General features: G+C 44.4%; 3 protein-coding genes across 5 annotated transcripts; all 3 read right to left on the bottom strand.

The window, feature by feature from the left end:
- Positions 1-1,329: 1,329 nt before the first annotated feature.
- LOC106909224 (uncharacterized) lies at positions 1,330-5,966 on the bottom strand. Of its 3 annotated transcripts, none has more exons than XM_014975547.2 (3): positions 5,810-5,966; positions 3,010-4,451; positions 1,330-2,813 (listed from the first exon to the last, which is right to left on the bottom strand). In XM_014975547.2, exon 2 carries the CDS (start codon positions 4,333-4,335, stop codon positions 3,034-3,036), a length of 1,302 nt encoding a protein of 433 aa, XP_014831033.2. In that variant the 5' UTR covers positions 4,336-4,451; positions 5,810-5,966; the 3' UTR covers positions 1,330-2,813; positions 3,010-3,033. The 3 variants fall into 3 exon arrangements, with proteins under 3 accessions (XP_014831033.2, XP_014831034.2, XP_087869431.1); XM_014975548.2 differs by having other exon boundaries at positions 1,330-2,810; XM_088013305.1 differs by having other exon boundaries at positions 1,330-4,451.
- Positions 5,967-6,609: 643 nt separating this feature from the next.
- Positions 6,610-19,218, bottom strand: hus1 (HUS1 checkpoint clamp component). Its single transcript, XM_014984038.2, has 8 exons — positions 18,869-19,218; positions 18,254-18,381; positions 17,129-17,305; positions 13,815-13,922; positions 7,940-8,014; positions 7,391-7,490; positions 7,120-7,254; positions 6,610-6,856 (listed from the first exon to the last, which is right to left on the bottom strand). Exons 1-8 carry the CDS (start codon positions 18,918-18,920, stop codon positions 6,774-6,776), a joined length of 858 nt encoding a protein of 285 aa, XP_014839524.2. The 5' UTR covers positions 18,921-19,218; the 3' UTR covers positions 6,610-6,773.
- LOC148155216 (uncharacterized) lies at positions 11,948-13,744 on the bottom strand. Its single transcript, XM_088013323.1, has one exon. The coding sequence runs from the start codon at positions 12,798-12,800 to the stop codon at positions 12,117-12,119; it is 684 nt and encodes a 227-aa protein (XP_087869449.1). The 5' UTR covers positions 12,801-13,744; the 3' UTR covers positions 11,948-12,116.
- Positions 19,219-19,459: the final 241 nt, after the last annotated feature.

Below are 19,459 nucleotides of genomic sequence, written 5' to 3'. Positions count from 1 at the left end.
GTATTAAACTAAGAAACATCATAATAAACTACTAAAGTTACTAAATGGAGCCATGCATTCATATACATTTTCTAACAATTAATCTGCTTACACACTGCATAATAATTGTATAATGCCTTTAAGAAAGTAGTGAGAGATTTGTCATTTAAAAATATTTTTTCTATATAAGATCATCTGATTAAAAGCCATTCATCAACATAGATATTAAAAACACATCCTGGACATAATAATAAATTAGACAATTTAACATTGCCCAATTTAACGTGGGCTAATAATAATTATTATTATTAGCTTATGGTATGACTCACAAAGGGGGAATCCCAAAACCATCAAAACCAGTAGATCAGTGGGATTAACAGAAATCATGTAGCCAACAGGGATGACGCAGATTACAGCAGCCAAGTGGAAATATTTTCTCTAGTACAGATTATGACGGTAAAACATTAAAGGCGGGACTGAATTTATGGTTTTGGCTTGATGTGCCTTATTTATTCATCAGCAGTGAGTTTTCAGTGTCTGGTCTCCTCATTGTGCCTTAATTTAAAAAGTTGCTTCTAAAGACAGTGTTGCACTGGTGTTGATGTTTTTACATTATGTTCTCACTTTTGCCCAAAGACTGATTAGTTAGTAAATTAGGAATTTTTACTTACTTTTCCTTGTCCCTGTAGATGTGAACTAGAAATCGTCCTGCTCACTTTGCATCCAGTGGGCAAAATTTACAATATGTGACACGTGTTACATGTGTGTTGGCTGGAAGTGAACACAAGGAGGCGCTCGTCCAAATCAAAGGACCAAATGCTGTCTGGTGTTGTAAACATTCACATGCAACAAGATTTCATGAAGGTAAAGGAGAGTTAAGTTTTTGTAATTTTGACCAAAACTATTGAGTCTTGAACCAGCCTTGATCCGGTTTGTTCAATGAGACAAAGGAGGAATAACAATCTAAGACCAAGACTGAGGCCAAGACCTGGAAAAGAAACAGGTCAAGGCCGGTTTTGAGCCCTCCATACCAGACTTCTACTTGTCCTTGTTTCCATGGGAACGGTCCCTGTGGAGTGCTGCCATAGTCGGGTCCAAAGATGGAACCATCTGGTCTCCTCAGATCTGGACAGCAGCAGCTGATCTTTCAGGTGATCAGCTGGACTTTGAGAAGTGGATGGATGAAAGTTGGCCCGGTTTCTAGAGTTAGAACCTTGTTCTGATGGTTCTACTTAACGGGTTCTACTGATCCACAGATCAACAAAACTAGGCAGAGATGAAGAAAAAGCCCATTTGGTTCTGTGTAGTTTGACCCGGATGTAAAAATCTGATTGATTGTCTCCACCAGCAGAAGGTTCCACTTTCTTTATTTCAACATTTCATAAGAATAAACTGAACCGTTCAGGTGGGAAATAAAACAAATGCTGAAAGCGGGAAAAAAAACCTCACCAACATATTTTCAGGAGCAATATTTCCAAACTCTGCTCAGTAAGAGGCTCCATCTGGTGGCTGAACAGAGAACGACACAAACAGTTCTGTCCATTTTCTGCCAGTGGCAGCATATCCATCATCATCTGCAACATTAGGGAACATTGTTCAACCATCCAGAACTTAGAACCATTAACAGGATCCAAACGTCACAAACGTGGAGCTGGAAGCAGCTCAGAAACTCAAAGAGACCAGAACAACAGTCCAACTGGGACATCAACTCAGACCCTGGAGCACAGATTAAGTTTGAATCCCATTTTCTACCCTGGATTAGCAAGAAGTGGGAAGGTCCACTATTTACTGAGACATGGAAGTGGGCAGAGCTTTCAGCCCAACATGATGTTCATTCTGATGTATAAAATCCACGAGAAATAAATTAAATATTTCTAAATCAAGAAACAACCACGTTTAGTCTGATATTCTTTCATTTCATTGCCAGATCTTCTCAAACATGGAAAATTGCGAAACTGATTAATTTCTCTGGTCAAATATTTGATTGTCTCAAGAAGAGCAAAAAGCACTGATGTGTCAGTTGTCATGGATTCTGATGGGTCATGTTTGAATCTTAAGCAGAAGAAAACGATGTGAACAGACATCTGCTGCTGCTTGATGATCGCTCCCAGAACATTTACGGGTCCTTCACAAGTTCTGCTTCTGTGCCAGGACTTTGGACACTAATGAAGCGTCTGGGACTAGAGTGAAGGACACAGAGATAGAGACCAATATGGACACAGGTATAGAGGACGCATCGGGAAATGGGATTCAGACCTTTCAAAGTAAGAGCTTTGAGCTGCATTAACAAACTCAGAGATATTCTCCATGAGGAAAATCTTCTGTTTCAGCAGCCATTGTAACAAATCTCTGCTGAATCTGAAGCTGGTTCTGTTGGTCACCCCTCCAGAACCAGCTGACCCAGTTCTGGTGTTAGCTACCGTTAGCTCTCTAGCTACCTAAACATGGCATCAACAGGGAGAACCAGAAACTTCTAATTATGAAACATGTCAGCAACAGCTGAGTGATTTTTAAAGGAAGCATAATGATGGGAATGCTCCCTGGTAACATGACATTAAAGGTCAAAGGTCAGGGTTTGCTGGAAAAGGAGGATTAACACTAGAAATGTGAACTCTGAAGTCTGATCTGAAGGTTTTGAATGTTCAGGATGACTTCAGGGACGTTTCCTGAAGCTGGTAAAGTGAAACCTTCCCCTCAGTCTGCTGAGCTTCAGGTTGCCTTCACTGACCTCACATTTGGAACTTTGAAGCTTTTTCTTCGTTGACTTTTCTCCCAGAACCGTTTGGTTCTCCACCATCACTGGGCTGAGAAGCAGCTCCTTTTGTGCTGCTCTGCTTCAAAAGCCACAAACATACAGAGACAGAAGAAGTCATGGTTCCTGGAACGTTTTACAGTCATGGCACTAACTTTTGACTAAAACTCTCAGCTAAGGAGAACTTCTATCCTGAACAGCTTCAGATTCATGAGTTATAATAAAATAATCCAGAAAAAAGGGTTCTATAGTTCAGAACTAGCCAGATCTTCACCAACCTCACAGTGAATCCTCCATGTCCTCTAGACTGCTGGTTTGCTGCTGTGAGTCTTCTTATGTCGTTTTAGATAACGGGACAGTTTGAAAGTCTTCCCACACTGCTCACAGCTGTATGGTTTCTCCTCAGAGTGGGTCTTCTGGTGGGCTCTGAGGCGGTCAGTTCGGCTGAAGACTTTCCCACACTGCTCACATTTGTATGGTTCATCTCCAGTGTGAACGCGGTGATGAGCCACTAAGGATATTTTCCGGATGAAGAGTTTCCCACAGAGACCACAGCAGTATGGTCTTCCTCCCCTGTGGATGATCTGATGTGCTTTCAGCTGGTCCCACTCAGTGAAGGTTCCCCCACATGTATCACAGGAGAACCTTCTGTCAGTGTGGAGGAAGCTGTGTCTTTTTAAGTTTCCTTCATGACTGAATGATTTTCCACACTCCCCACACCAAAATGATTTAACTCCAGTGTGAACCCTCTGATGTCTTGTGAGATTTGATTTGGTGTGGAAAGCCTTCCCACACTGTTCGCAGATGAAGCATCTCCCCTGAACATGAAAGCTCTGATGGGTTTTTAACTTGTGTCTTGTTGTGAAACACTTTCCACATTCTTCACAGTTGTGGGGTTTAACTCCAGCATGGAGAAGCTGATGGGTTCTGAGGTTAGTCTTAAAAATAAAACCTTTTCCACATTCATCGCAGACAAATGGCTTCTCAGCAATGTGGAGGAGGAGATGTTTCTTTAAAGAGGTGCTTACTATGAAACATTTTCCACACTTGTCACATCTGTAGGGGTTTAATCCACTGTGAACCATCTGGTGGTCTCCAAAGTGAAGACGATTTGCAAAGGTTTTCCCACACTCATCGCAAGAGTATCGTTGTGGTTTAGTGTGTAATCGTTTATGGGCATTCAGGTTTAGAGAATTTCTATAAGTCTTTCCACACTGATCACAGGGGAGCTGCTTTTCTGGGTCTCCTGAGTGGGTTCGCTTATGGAAATAAATGCTTGATTTATGACTGAACATTTTTCCACACTGGTCACATCTGAAAGGTTTTTCTCCAGTGTGGACAACACTGTGGGCTGTGACTTGTTTTTCTGTGCGGAAGCTTTTTCCACAATCATAACAGCTGTATGACTTATTCCCACTGTGGATTTGTTCATGAGTCTTTAAATCCCTTCTGAGTCTGAAAGACTCTGAACACGTCTCACAGGTGAATGCCTTAACCCCACTATGGATCAGCTGATGTTTTTTTAGGTCAGTGGAAGAGATGAAATCTTCCCCACACTTCTCACAGCTGCATGGTTTCACCTCAGAGTGACTATTCTGTTGCATTCTGAAGATCTTTGCAGAGGAAACAGATTTCCACACCGGCTACAGATCTTTAATGATGTATTTTTGTTGTTGTTCTGAAAGTTCTGAGGTTTCAGTACATTCCAGCTCTGATGTTCCTGTAGAGACAAAGACAAGAACATGAGTGGATCCGATCAATGGGATGAAAGTTTTCTTTACGGCTTCTTAAATCTTTAATCCATACTGAAAAAGTCTTGTTTGCAGGTTGATTAAGGAGTTAGAATATCTTGGTGTGAATGTGTACAGTTACAGTTATGTTAAAAGAAAGAAGGAACAAGTATGGCATCTAATATGTGTGAAGAGGTAGCCAACTGATCCCAGTATCAACACTGAAAAAAGGTAAAGCATGTGAGACACACCGACACCAAGAATGCACTTTGAGACAGTTCTCTAGAGGAGAATCATGAGTCTGAACAAGATCTGGCCCAGCAATAACCTGTTCAAAGTCAAATGTTGATAAGTCATAAAATCACAATATCAACATGTATATTAAAATCAACAGAAACAAGAACAGAATCAAAATCTATAGTCCCTTTAGAAAAAGGTTCAGTAAATTCAATTGAAAAACTAGTTTTAAATCTTAATAAACATTAATTACTGCAGGAGAAGCTAAGTAATCAAATGCACAGGAGGAACCAAGTAATACATATTTTTGTAATATAAACTATGCAAGAATATGGCAGCAACACCAGCACCTTTCCTATCAGGCATTAGATAACATACAAATAAAAAGTTTAGCAGATGCTTAAGTTAGGCATGGCAGCCATTTTTACAACACATGGAAACATTCAGGTTGAGTACCTCATGGTAACCAAACCACTGCTATTTAGCTGTAAAGTGAACAGATTTTTGCATTTTCATTTGTCATACTTTTTTGTATATGTATGTTTTTTATTTTCTGTCTCATGTTGGGGTTTTATATATTAAAGTGTACAGTGTTGTATAAACCTGGAATACTGTAAAGAATGCACTGTGGAAATTGTTTTTTAAGAGATGCTTCAGTTAATTTAACATGACCTCTATCCTCAAGTAAAGTGTCAAGTAAAGACACTTGAGGTTTATAATTTGTGAAGGTGTATTATTAACGGGTCAAACAATAAAAATGTAAAACTTAAATAAGTTATCTAGTTGAAACTGGCTGGAAACGACACACCAAACAGCTACAGCATCAGAACTTCATCAGCACCCATCTAATGACGTTTCCAATAGTTTGTAAGACAAACTAAAGGAACCACTGACAGACAATTCTTACTTTCATATTTCACACAATCTGTAATTTTCGCGCCTGTTAGCCTAGCATGCTAACTTAACTTCCTGCTCCGACACTTTGGGCTTCCAGCTGCTGAGAAACTTTCTCTGAAGCAGCTTTCCAGCCATGCTAGAAGGCAAACTAGCTAGTGATTCTCCAGCAACTGTTTAGCTGCTGTAATGAAAGTTCATTTCTCCAAAAACTCACATCTTCTCTGAACTTCAGTTTTCTCCAGCCGAAGTGAGGGAATCCTTCAGCAGCCAAATATCTCTACTCTAGCTAACGTTAGCATGGTGGGCTACCTTTGGACGAGTTCAGCTAATGAACTGAGGCTGGAACTTTCTTCTTCTTCTGATGGTGTAAAACGGCGGTTTGCAGATCAACCACACCGGTGCAATACCGCCACCTACTGAAGTGAAATGTGGAAAGGAAACTGCAGAAGAAATAAAACTAATTCACATTAGTTATCAAATATATATATATAAATATATATATATATATATATATATATTTTTTTTTTTTTTGTATTTGTTAAATAAGTTGTCTAATAACCCCTCCTGCTCTCACCACTTTCATTCTTCTTCTCGTTTTATTGGCGGTTGGTAAACCAACTCAGCCGCCACCTACTGGGCTGCAGAGGAAATTAACAGAAAAAATAAGAAGTTTCTTTATAAAAGATTTGTTTTTCAAAAATGACATGACTTAATTTTCTGTTTTAATCATTTTAATAATAAAACTTATTTAATCGTTATTAATGATTGTTTGTATTCAGACTCAATGGAATCTTTTTTGTATGTTCTATTTACTTGGTAATGCCATTGCAATTCAATCGGTGGAGGAGGCCTGGTGCCTCTCCAGCAGTCACTGGGTGAGAGGTGGAGAACACGCTGGACGGGTCACCGGTTCTTCACAGGGCAATTCAGAAACACATGAAGGTTTTTAGGATCCAGCAGATTTAAAATCTGCAGAATTTAATCAGAAATGATTCAGACACTGAATCCTTCATCTCTGTATAAATATAAAACATTTAATAATTAGTGCAGCAGCTCAGTTCAGCAGGTAAAGTCTTTATAAAGTCTGGATGGAGGTTCTGAATCTGCTCCTCCGGGTCCGGTAGAGAAAGCAGCTTCAGCTCTCTGAACCTGACCAGAACCAGAATATCTGCAGAGGATCAGGCCACAGCAGGGATGAAATACTGCAGAGAAACGTCTTCATGCAGCAGGACGAGGTGGACCACGTTCTGATGGACAATATCTGAGGAGACAACAAGGAGGGACACTTTAACTGCTTTGCAGGACAATAGAGGCGGTTTCTATTCTATTCTATTCTATGTTCTGTTTTATGAACCCAGAGCTGCAGATAAAACTTTATGTTCATGAGGTTGTTTATGTTCTTCCATCATTTCCTGGTTTCCTGAACCAGCTGGCCTCCTTCGCATCACTTCCTGTTTAGCTGCTGTTCCTGGAACAAGGACTCAGAAATAAATTTGTCTTCATGAGGACGGCTGAGGGACTCACTGCACAGGGCCTTGCTGGGGTTGACCTGCTGACCCATGAGGAACTGCTGCAGCTTCCTGATGTCCACCGTGACCTCTGCCATGACCTCTGGGTCTCTGCTCTGAGACGGACCTCCGTCCTGGGAGGAGACGTCGCCTGCAGAGACACAGGGACACTCAGTCTCTGTCTTCTCTGATCCAATCAGATCACATCTAACCCTGAAGACAGAAGGTTCTGAAGAAACCAGAACCAGAACCAGGATTCAGTCTGGAGAGGAGAAGGCATCTTTTACCCCATGCAGGGTTCCCCAGGTCTTTGAAGTGAGTGGTGACAGAAACCAGGTCGGTCTGGATCTTCAGGTTCATGTCTCCGTTCAGGTTGGCCTCCATCACCTGAAAACACACAAACTTTCCTGAAAACGTTTGTTTCTCCTCATCGAACCTCCGGATGAGGAGGAGAGACTCGGATTATAATCTGGGATAAAACGAGTCAGAAAGACAGAAAAGGAGGAACAAGTGTTGCTTTTATAGGTTTGGTTCAAAATATTAAAGCTGCAGAACGAAATGAAACTGATCTGGTTCTGGTTCTGGTCTGAGCTGAGCTCCACTGATCCAGACCATAATAACATGTGAAGCAGCAGGTACTGGTTTTATTGGGACGTCGTCTAGGAGACCAATATGAATTCATATTCGACTGGTTTAAACCAGTCGAACCAGACTGAGGCTCCATGAAGAGCTCTGATGCTGCAGCGCCATCTGGTGGTAGTTTGAGGGAAGGTTCTGACAGATGAACAGAACCGGGCTCTAACTGGACCTGGACCAGCCAGAGCTGGGAGTCCTACCAGGAAGTTAGAGAGGTTCTTCATCCTGTCCACCACACTCTTCATCGTCTTCAGAGGAGGAAGGTAAACGCTCACCTGGAGAGAGAAGACGAGACGATTTCACCAGAGAAGAAGAAGAAGAAGATTTTTTTGATTTTTACCAAAACATTTATTTACAATAATTTAATAATACACTTTTACATAATCAGGTCAATGAAAACTAAATAAAAACAATAAATATTCACATCAGCAGTTTGTTAAAATTTAGTTCTCCTTGATTTGAAACGGTGCACAATACATTATTAAAACCCCACAACTGTAAAAAACTATTTAAATCCCCGGTGGCTCTGTGGAAACAAAATTCCAGTCTTAGTCTAGCTTTGATGTTACACTTCCACAGAGCCACGGCATCAAATTGAGGTCCAGCCTGCATTTTGTCTCGTCGAGTTATGTAAATTGCCATTTTGGCCTCTGCGATTAAATAGTTTAAAATGCGGGATTTAAAACTGGTGGCTCGACTGTAATGCACACCGTAGATAAAAACAGAATTGGTAAAAACCACGCCAAAAAGGCTAAAAACTCTCATCAAAAAATTTAAAAAACTGGTCAACCGTACACAATCTATAAAAACATGAAAAACACTCTCAGACAAACTGCAAAAAGGACACTCATTTAAAACCCCAGGACTGATGACCGATAAAAACGAGTTTGTAGCAATTGCTCCGTGAAGAATCCTCCACTGGAGGTCACCGGTCCGTTTCTTGATTGGAGGCTTGTACAAAGTCCTCCACTGCGGTTTTTGTCCTCCGAGTTTGCCATTCCAGACACTGCTGGGCCTATTGTGGAGAGTTCTCCTGTTAAAAATCTTTGTACATTGTTTGTATAGTACTTTTGGACCCGTCTTGCATAAATCCATCCCTTGAACGACGCTCTGCAGCAGGGGACCACCATCTTCCCCAAATACTGGATCCAGGACTACCTCCGGAAACGGGTCATTCGGGTCAGGCAGACATTTTTCTGTCGCGTATAGCTGCAGGAGCCGCCTCTCCTCAGCTGACAGCCTCTCTTTCACCCGGTCCAGGAAGCGCCGTACCAGTCTGGCGGACCGGACTCCAAGCAGCGAGCCAACCTCCTGGACATCAGAGAAGTCCGGTCCCGCCACCCGCACCAGCCGCCACAGGGTCACTGTCCCGGACCTGGATAGTGCCTCGGACAATCCTGGCACGCTGCCGTCGTGGACGTCCAGCCTTGCTCCACACACTAGTGGTTCTTCTAAAAGCCAATGCAGAGAATTATGCGTTTCTGCCCTTTGCAATTTAAAAAGAGCACAGGATTTAAAAACACCCTGATAAAACTGAGGCAACCCCTTTAACTTTAAAAGACTAAAATCAGTTAAAAACAGAGCAGCATCCAACCCCAGAAAATTTACACGTCTGAGGATACAGCTGGCCACATCCCTCCACACAGGAGATCCTGTCAGGTATTTCTGTAAAAACTGTAAACGAAAAGTTGCTGTTCTGCTGGCCAGGTGGACAAGGCCCTGGCCCCCCTCCTCTCTGGATAAAAACAACACAGACTGTGGCACCCAATGTAGACCGTTCCAAAAGAAATTTACCATCTCTGACTGTACTTTGACTAACAAGCCAGGTGGTGGGTCCAGAACAGAGAGTTTGTGCCACAGCTGCGATGCCACCAGGTTGTTTAAAACCAGCACTCTGTCCCTGTAGGACATCTGAGGGTGGAGCCACTTCCACTTTAACAACTTGTCTTTTATTTTCTGCTCGACGTTTTCCCAGTTTTTATTTACAATATCTTTACTGCCTAAAAACACACCAAGATACTTAAAACCGTCTTTTTTCCACACAAGACCTTGAGGGAGAACTGGGAGCCCAGCAGACCACTCGCCGACGGCCAGGGCTTCGCTCTTTCCCCAGTTCACCCTCGCAGCAGACAAAACAGAGAACTTTTCTGTGATCTTGGTTAAGACACTGACATCTTGCTGATCTTTTATAAAAACAACAACATCATCAGCATAGGCAGATAAAACAATATTGTTACTAAAACCAGGTAAAACCAAACCATAAACACTCGAGCGTATTTTCTGGAGGAGGGGTTCCAGGGAGAGTGCGTAGAGCATCCCCGAGAGCGCGCAGCCCTGTCGGACGCCTCTACGCACCCTAAAAGGAGCACACAGGCTGCCGTTGATCTTCAGCACACTCTCAATGTCACTGTACAGAACCTGGATCTTGGCAATGAGACCCTCGCTGAACCCAAACCCCCTCATGGTTTTCCAGAGGAAGCTGTGTTCAACGCAGTCAAATGCCTTTTCTTGATCTAATGAAATCAAGCCAGTTTGTAAACCCAATGAACCGGAGACTTCCAAAACATCCCGAATCAGGTAGATGTTATCTACCATGGACCTGCTGGGGACGCACTAGGTCTGGTCCCGGTGGATGACCTGCTCCATAGCCTTCCCTAGCCTGGTGGCCAGGGCCTTGGAGAGGATCTTGTAGTCCGTGCAGAGGAGGGACACGGGGCGCCAGTTCTTAATGTCCTGCAAGTTGCCCTTTTTTGGCAGCAGGGTTATGACCGCCCTGCGGCAGGACAAGGGGAGCGAACCAGTGGACAAACTCTCGTTGTACACCTCGAGCAGATCTTTTGCCAAAAGATCCCAGTAGGCCTTGTAGAACTCCACCGTGAGCGCATCAACGCCCGGGGACTTCTGGCCCTGCATTCCGAGGAGGGCCGTGTGGAGTTCTTGGAGCCCCAGGGGGCGCTCCAGCTCGGAGTTGGTCTCCTCGGAGACCTGGGGTAGTTCATCACAGAACTCCCTAAACAGTTCCTCGTTCTCTCTGTATTCGCTTTGAAATAAAGAACGATAAAACTCCACAGCCCTCCTCCTGACCTCACCTGGTTCACTCAGTTGGCACCCCGTGTCCGACAGCAAGGAGTGGATCAGCTTCCTCTGCCCGTGCTTCCTCTCCAAGCTGAAGAAAAAGCTAGAGGGAGCATCCATCTCCGTGATGTTCTGGATCCGGGACCTGACCAATGCGCCTTGGACTTTGTTCTCCAGCAGGTTTGCTAAAGTTAGCCTTTTAGATTTGAGAGCTTCAATATGCTCTCGATTTCCTGTGGATTCACTAAGTCGTTCTAATTCCACTATATTTATCTCCAGATCTCTGATAGATCTGGTAATGTCACGGGTGACGTTGAGAGTGTGCTGTTGACTCAGCAGTTTTATCTGTACTTTTCCATAGTCCCACCACTGTTTAAGACTAGTAAAATCAGACTTTCTTTTTCTAAAACCAGTCCAAAAATAACTTAAAACCTCCTTAAAACCACGATCATAAGTTAAGGCTGAGTTAAAATGCCAGTAAGCGCTTCTAGGTAAAATGTTTTTGATAAAAACACTACCTAAAAGCAACGAGTGATCTGTAAAAGCCACTGGTAAAATCTGGCATGTTTTAAACACATTAAAATGGTGTTTAAAACAATAAAAACGATCAAGACGGGCTAAAGAGATTTTATTTTCTTTAATGTGGGACCATGTGTACTGCCTGGAGCCTGCATGCATCCTTCTCCATACATCCACCAGGCCATGAGACGAGACCAGCCGCCGCAGAGCATGTTGGGCTGCTGGATGCGGCTCTGCATGATTACGGTCTAAAAACTCGTTTTCAGTGCAATTAAAATCCCCACCTATAAAAACATAATCCTCAGACCCACAATCACCCAACCGTTCCTCAATTTCTTCAAAAAAACGCCTTTTCTCTGCATTGGTAGTGGGAGCATAAATGTTAATAAAAACTATACTAAAATTATCAAACTTTGTCTTAACTAAAAGACACCTCCCCTGAATGACATGTTCGATTTCCGTTGAGTTTGGGGTGAACGCTCTGGAAAAGAGGAAGCCCACCCCTGCACTCTGGGAGGTGCCATGACTTAAAATGACCTCCCCCCTCCACTCTCTGACCCAGTCAGTCTCTATTAAATGATCGCTGTGTGTTTCTTGCAGGTAAATTGCGTCGATTTTCTTTTGGTTCAGCATTTGATAAATCAAAGCTCGTTTTTCAGCTTCCCTCGCCCCGTTAAGGTTCAATGATGCCATTTTAAAAGAATCCATGTCGGGTAAGAAGCTAAAACCAAAATACCAAAAGACTATAAAAAGAAATAAAATACTACTGTGCATCATTTAAAATCAAAGTTGTTTTCTAACTTTAGTCATTATTTTCTTTAATCTAAAAACTTCTGTTTCTGCAAAACCTGATACCTCTTTGTTCCTGATGTGATATCTTGCTGAGAAATAAAACAGTTTTAAATCAGGAAAGAAACTTTCAATCTTTATTCCTCTGAATCCTTTAGTTTCTTTTAAAAAAGTTCTAAAAGACTCTACAGGGTATCTTGGTGTTTTGCAACTTGTTTGACTGACAGATATTTCGCTGCTGTCAGAGAACCAGCTCTCATTGTCGCTGCTGTCCGACACCTCCTTCCTCTCTGCAGCCAGCTTGCAAGCCTGCTTGCTGGCCTCCACAGCAGCCACCACATTCCTCCTTTTGCTTCGCCTCTTTAACGGGGCTGAAGCCTCCAGCTCCATCACCTCCTCTGTCTCTCCTGCCACTCCAGTTCCAAAAACCAACTCTGCACCGTTCTGTTCCTCCACCTGCACCTCTCCTTTCTCTCCCTGATCCCCACACCCTAAATGCTCTTCATCGCCCCTCACCTCCACCTGCTGCTCTCCCTGCACACCATCTCTCTCCCTCACTTCACTTTCACCCTCACCACCATTCACCCCATCACCACCACCATTAATACCATCACCACCGACATTCACCCCATCACCACACAACACTGTGCTCTCATCCTTTCCTACATCTACACTCATTTCCACACTTTTCACTCCTGACACCTCAACAGTACCTTCCGCCTGCTCCTCTGCAGCGGGCTCCTCCACCGCCACAGCGGGCTCCCCCGCCGCGGCAGCGGGGTCCTCCGCTGCTCCAGCCCGGCCCTGTCGGGGCACATTTTTACAATGTGCCCCTCCTGACCACAACCAAAACACTTCATGTTAGAGGATGTAGCAAACAAGATGTAATCAAAATCATCTATTCTAACATGAAAACGCAAGTTTAGCTCCTCGTCACGTCGATTTAATATCATAAACAGTTGTCTCCTATGGGAGACAACATGTTTTAACAGTGGCGACTTGCACCCAGACAGCACTTTTCTCATCGGTGACACCACTTTACCGTGTCGAGACAATTCTCTAATCAAAAACTCGTCACTGATAAACGGAGGTACGTTTGAAAGTGTTACCTTAGTAGCAGGCGATGTTAGCGGCGTCACCTGAAGGAACAAACCGTTCACAGAAACGCCCACCTCTACCAACCGTTGAGCCTGCTCGACCTTCTCCACGAACAATACAACAGCTCCATTCATTCGAGCTGCCGATCTAATGGACCCATGTCCAACCACCTCACCGACAGCCAAACAAACTTCCTCCACGCTGCACGGAGAACCAGCGCCCACCTTGACGCCGTTCTTCCGTGTCAGCGCGGAGAAAGCCCCACCACCAACAACCATGGCGTCGTCAGACGCCGGCCAGTCAGGCACGCCTGACGGCCACACCCGAACCCAAACAAAAACCCCTAAAAACGTGACAAAACTAACACAAAAATACAACTAAACAATTAACATAAACACCCAGTGAAAAAACAGTAAGAAAAAAGCCAAAAATAGAAGTTAATCACTCGCTCTCTCTTTCGCTCTTCTTCCGCTCTCCACTCACCCTCCTCTCACACGAAGAAGAAGAAGAAGAAGAAGAAGAAGAAGAAGAAGAAGAACAACAACAACAACAACAACGACGTTGGGACTGAAAGACGACCCACAAGATCCTCACATCAAAGTCCGGAACGCCGGCTTCCTGGAATTCCTGCCAGAGCCTTCGAGGAATCACGTCGACGGGAATGTCGTGAGTGACGACTCTGCTGACGCTGGACAGGGTGGGCTGATGGGATACATGGAGGTCAGGGGTCAGAGGTCATTGGACAAAACACTGAACTTCATTCACTCTGAAGAAACAATTCATCAAATTACAAAGAAAGAGACAGAGGAGGGGTGCACTAACTTCTGACCAACAGAGGAGGGGTGCACTAACTTCTGACCTACAGAGGAGGGGTGCACTAACTTCTGACCTACAGAGGAGGGGTGCACTAACTTCTGACCAACAGAGGAGGGGTGCACTAACTTCTGACCAACAGAGGAGGGGTGCACTAACTTCTGACCAACAGAGGAGGGGTGCACTAACTTCTGACCAACAGAGGAGGGGTGCACTAACTTCTGACCTACAGAGGGGTGCACTAACTTCTGACCAACAGAGGAGGGGTGCACTAACTTCTGACCAACAGAGGAGGGGTGCACTAACTTCTGACCAACAGAGGAGGGGTGCACTAACTTCTGACCAACAGAGGAGGGGTGCACTAACTTCTGACCAACAGAGGAGGGGTGCACTAACTTCTGACCTACAGAGGAGGGGTGCACTAACTTCTGACCAACAGAGGAGGGGTGCACTAACTTCTGACCAACAGAGGAGGGGTGCACTAACTTCTGACCAACAGAGGAGGGGTGCACTAACTTCTGACCAACAGAGGAGGGGTGCACTAACTTCTGACCAACAGAGGAGGGGTGCACTAACTTCTGACCAACAGAGGAGGGGTGCACTAACTTCTGACCAACAGAGGAGGGGTGCACTAACTTCTGACCAACAGAGGAGGGGTGCACTAACTTCTGACCTACAGAGGAGGGGTGCACTAACTTCTGACCTACAGAGGAGGGGTGCACTAACTTCTGACCAACAGAGGAGGGGTGCACTAACTTCTGACCAACAGAGGAGGGGTGCACTAACTTCTGACCAACAGAGGAGGGGTGCACTAACTTCTGACCAACAGAGGAGGGGTGCACTAACTTCTGACCTACAGAGGAGGGGTGCACTAACTTCTGACCTACAGAGGAGGGGTGCACTAACTTCTGACCAACAGAGGAGGGGTGCACTAACTTCTGACCAACAGAGGAGGGGTGCACTAACTTCTGACCTACAGAGGAGGGGTGCACTAACTTCTGACCAACAGAGGAGGGGTGCACTAACTTCTGACCAACAGAGGAGGGGTGCACTAACTTCTGACTTACAGAGGAGGGGTGCACTAACTTCTGACCAACAGAGGAGGGGTGCACTAACTTCTGACTTACAGAGGAGGGGTGCACTAACTTCTGACCAACAGAGGAGGGGTGCACTAACTTCTGACCAACAGAGGAGGGGTGCACTAACTTCTGACCAACAGAGGAGGGGTGCACTAACTTCTGACCAACAGAGGAGGGGTGCACTAACTTCTGACCTACAGAGGAGGGGTGCACTAACTTCTGACCAACAGAGGAGGGGTGCACTAACTTCTGACCAACAGAGGAGGGGTGCACTAACTTCTGACCTACAGAGGAGGGGTGCACTAACTTCTGACCTACAGAGGAGGGGTGCACTAACTTCTGACCAACAGAGGAGGGGTGCACTAACTTCTGACCAACAGAGGAGGGGTGCACTAACTTCTGACCTACAGAGGAGGGGTGCACTAACTTCTGACCAACAGAGGAGGGGTGCACTAACTTCTGACCAACAGAGGAGGGGTGCACTAACTTCTGACCTACAGAGGAGGGGTGCACTAACTTCTGACCTACAGAGGAGGGGTGCACTAACTTCTGACCAACAGAGGAGGGGTGCACTAACTTCTGACCAACAGAGGAGGGGTGCACTAACTTCTGACCTACAGAGGAGGGGTGCACTAACTTCTGACCAACAGAGGAGGGGTGCACTAACTTCTGACCAACAGAGGAGGGGTGCACTAACTTCTGACTTACAGAGGAGGGGTGCACTAACTTCTGACCAACAGAGGAGGGGTGCACTAACTTCTGACTTACAGAGGAGGGGTGCACTAACTTCTGACCTACAGAGGAGGGGTGCACTAACTTCTGACCAACAGAGGAGGGGTGCACTAACTTCTGACTTACAGAGGAGGGGTGCACTAACTTCTGACCAACAGAGGAGGGGTGCACTAACTTCTGACCAACAGAGGAGGGGTGCACTAACTTCTGACTTACAGAGGAGGGGTGCACTAACTTCTGACCAACAGAGGAGGGGTGCACTAACTTCTGACCAACAGAGGAGGGGTGCACTAACTTCTGACCAACAGAGGAGGGGTGCACTAACTTCTGACCAACAGAGGAGGGGTGCACTAACTTCTGACCTACAGAGGAGGGGTGCACTAACTTCTGACCAACAGAGGAGGGGTGCACTAACTTCTGACCAACAGAGGAGGGGTGCACTAACTTCTGACCAACAGAGGAGGGGTGCACTAACTTCTGACCTACAGAGGAGGGGTGCACTAACTTCTGACCAACAGAGGAGGGGTGCACTAACTTCTGACCAACAGAGGAGGGGTGCACTAACTTCTGACCTACAGAGGAGGGGTGCACTAACTTCTGACTTACAGAGGAGGGGTGCACTAACTTCTGACCTACAGAGGAGGGGTGCACTAACTTCTGACTTACAGAGGAGGGGTGCACTAACTTCTGACCTACAGAGGAGGGGTGCACTAACTTCTGACCAACAGAGGAGGGGTGCACTAACTTCTGACCAACAGAGGAGGGGTGCACTAACTTCTGACCAACAGAGGAGGGGTGCACTAACTTCTGACCTACAGAGGAGGGGTGCACTAACTTCTGACCAACAGAGGAGGGGTGCACTAACTTCTGACCTACAGAGGAGGGGTGCACTAACTTCTGACCTACAGAGGAGGGGTGCACTAACTTCTGACCTACAGAGGAGGGGTGCACTAACTTCTGACCTACAGAGGAGGGGTGCACTAACTTCTGACCTACAGAGGAGGGGTGCACTAACTTCTGACCTACAGAGGAGGGGTGCACTAACTTCTGACCTACAGAGGAGGGGTGCACTAACTTCTGACCCAGAGTCGGGTCTACCCCAGCCTCTGGCCCGCAGCATCACAGAACCTCTGCCAGTCAGAAGCTGAATCCAGAGTTAGAAGATGATTGGGTTCCTGAGGAGCAGGAAGTGACAGCTGACGGGTCCCTGTGGGGTTCTGGTTCTGGTTCTGGATGGCTCTAAATGCTCATAGAACATCAGAACTGAACCAGAGTTCTGCTCACCAGCTCGGCAGCGACGGTCAGACAGGCGCAGTGCTTCCTGGTCAGCTTCAGCTTCACTGACTTGGCGGACTGGACCGTCTTCAGGGCCCGGCTCCAGGGTTCTGGACTCACCTCCAGGCAGATCTCCTGGACCTCAGAGGTCACACCCTCCATCTGGTACTCCTGGAAGAAGTTGGCCTGCAGCAGAACAGAACCGGTCACTGAAGCGTCTCGGTCAACAGCTTCAGGCTGTGCGAGGTTTTCTCTCAGTTTCTGATCCTTTGGAGAAAACTTTAGCTTTACTGTTTAGCTTTGACCTCTGACCTCTGATGAAAGCCTCTGACCCAGTTGTTTCTACCAGAACCTTCCAGACTCTGATGATCTGCTGGTCGTGTTCAGCTCAAAGCTCTGCGGTTCCTCTGGTTGGAGTCAGAATCTGATTTTATTTGTCCCATTGGTATGGCAAGCAGTTTTAGCATAAAATCAGTTTCAACAAACTTACATTCCAGGTAAGTGGAACCGGTTTATGACTAGATTTATTAGAGAATTAATATATCTCTGATTAGTTGGTGAATAATCTGAATAGACAAAACATCTTTGAGATTTCTCTAATTACATTCTGACTAGTATAAATGAGGTCAGATTTACCATTGAGTTTTATATCCACAATGAATTACAATCATCTTAAACACCTATTTCAAATACAGACAATTAAATTATGACTAGTTATAAAGAAAGTTCCAGATATCTCGCTTTTTGTATTTTTAAATAGTAGTTAAATTTTACTAGTGAAAATTAAATAGCAGATATAATGAAATCAAATAATAAGTCAAAGCTTAATTAGATATCTGGGATTATAATATTGAAAGGAATTTTGACTTGTCAAGATGTAACTGAAGATATCTTGAATTATTATTCTTACTAGTCAAAATGTAGTTGTAACTAATGAAACTGTACTTTAGATATCTAATTACAGAGAGTCAGATTAAACCTATTTTATGTTCAAAGTCCTGCCACAGAATCAGGCATCATCTTCAGAAACACCAGATTTTCCTGCATCAGATGGAAAAACTCCCTCCAGCCAGAGACTAAAGACTAACGCAGCGGTTTGTGCCTGAAGATGATCCGGGATGAAAACCATCGGACCTGCAGCAGCTGGCACCACATGCCGACTCCTCCGTTGGTCACTTTTCCCGGCAGGATGAAGAACAGATGGTCCGGAGTCAGCCGCAGGACGCAGGTCTTGGTGAGCTTGGAGATGGTGGTCACCACTCCTGAACAGAGGACCAGGCTTTAGTTAGGCCCTTATCCGCAGACACACAGCTGATTTCAGGATCAGGCTAAATGCTGAAACCTGAAGGATTCAGTATTTATGTCTGGGAAGATTCTCTGGAATTATTTCACAGATAAAATTCACACAAAGCCACTGCTGTTGGATTTAAATAACAGTTTTATTCATTAAGGTTCACTAACCAACGAACCAGACAGACTGAAAAACGGTGAGTTACATTTCTGAACAAAAATCAACTGAACTTAAATGGATTGAGCAACTGAATCTGTTTCCCACGGAGGTTTATTAGTTAATAATCATATTTAGCAACTTGAAGCATTTTAGTTCAAGATATATATTTTAGAGAATAAACTCGGAGCTGAATCGCGTTTTATTCATCGAAAGTTAATTTTATCACATCTTATCACACTAACAAGTTAACTCATTAGCATTTCATCAAGCTAATATGCTAACAGTTTAAACGGACTCACTAGTGAAGTGGTTCAAACAGGCGATGTCGGTTATTTTCCCCCGAAACTTCATTTTAACCTGAAAATAAAAAGTTTGAGGGATTTTAACTCCACTGGTTTAAATTCAGGAGGGAGTCCGTGTTTGGTCCGTTCCTTAATACAGTTCGACGGAAACAGCGGCTTCTCTCCGCCTGTCAAAGGTTCCTCCTGACAGAAGAAGAATATTAACGTTGAGCCGTTGGTGGATTATCTGAAGCTGTTTTCACATATTTTAATATTAAATATCAGCTGCAGTTTAACAATTTAATACATGTTTTCAAAAGCTGCTATAAAATACATTTAAATAATGTAACAGAAAAGCCACACGAATTTAGGCCTGCCAAAATGAAAGTGTTATACTAATGACTTTGTTTTCTCAATTGACAAACTACTTGATACTTAAATCATTTTCAAAGATAATCTATTGTCCCTATGTTGAATTTATACTTAGGGTCATTATTTTTCTCATTTATCATCATCAGTCATTATCATAATTTATCAAAATCACTTTCAGGACCTGCTCTAAAAAGTGTTTGCCATTTTCACAAAAGGGAGATTCTGGAGCACATAAAA

This window comes from Poecilia mexicana, unplaced genomic scaffold, assembly GCF_051168715.1.
Source record: "Poecilia mexicana isolate PSO_F unplaced genomic scaffold, ASM5116871v1 scaffold_15, whole genome shotgun sequence".
Taxonomy (NCBI): Eukaryota; Metazoa; Chordata; class Actinopteri; order Cyprinodontiformes; family Poeciliidae; genus Poecilia; species Poecilia mexicana.
Note: the sequence above shows the minus strand (reverse complement) of the source record. Positions and strands in the feature narration are given on the sequence as shown.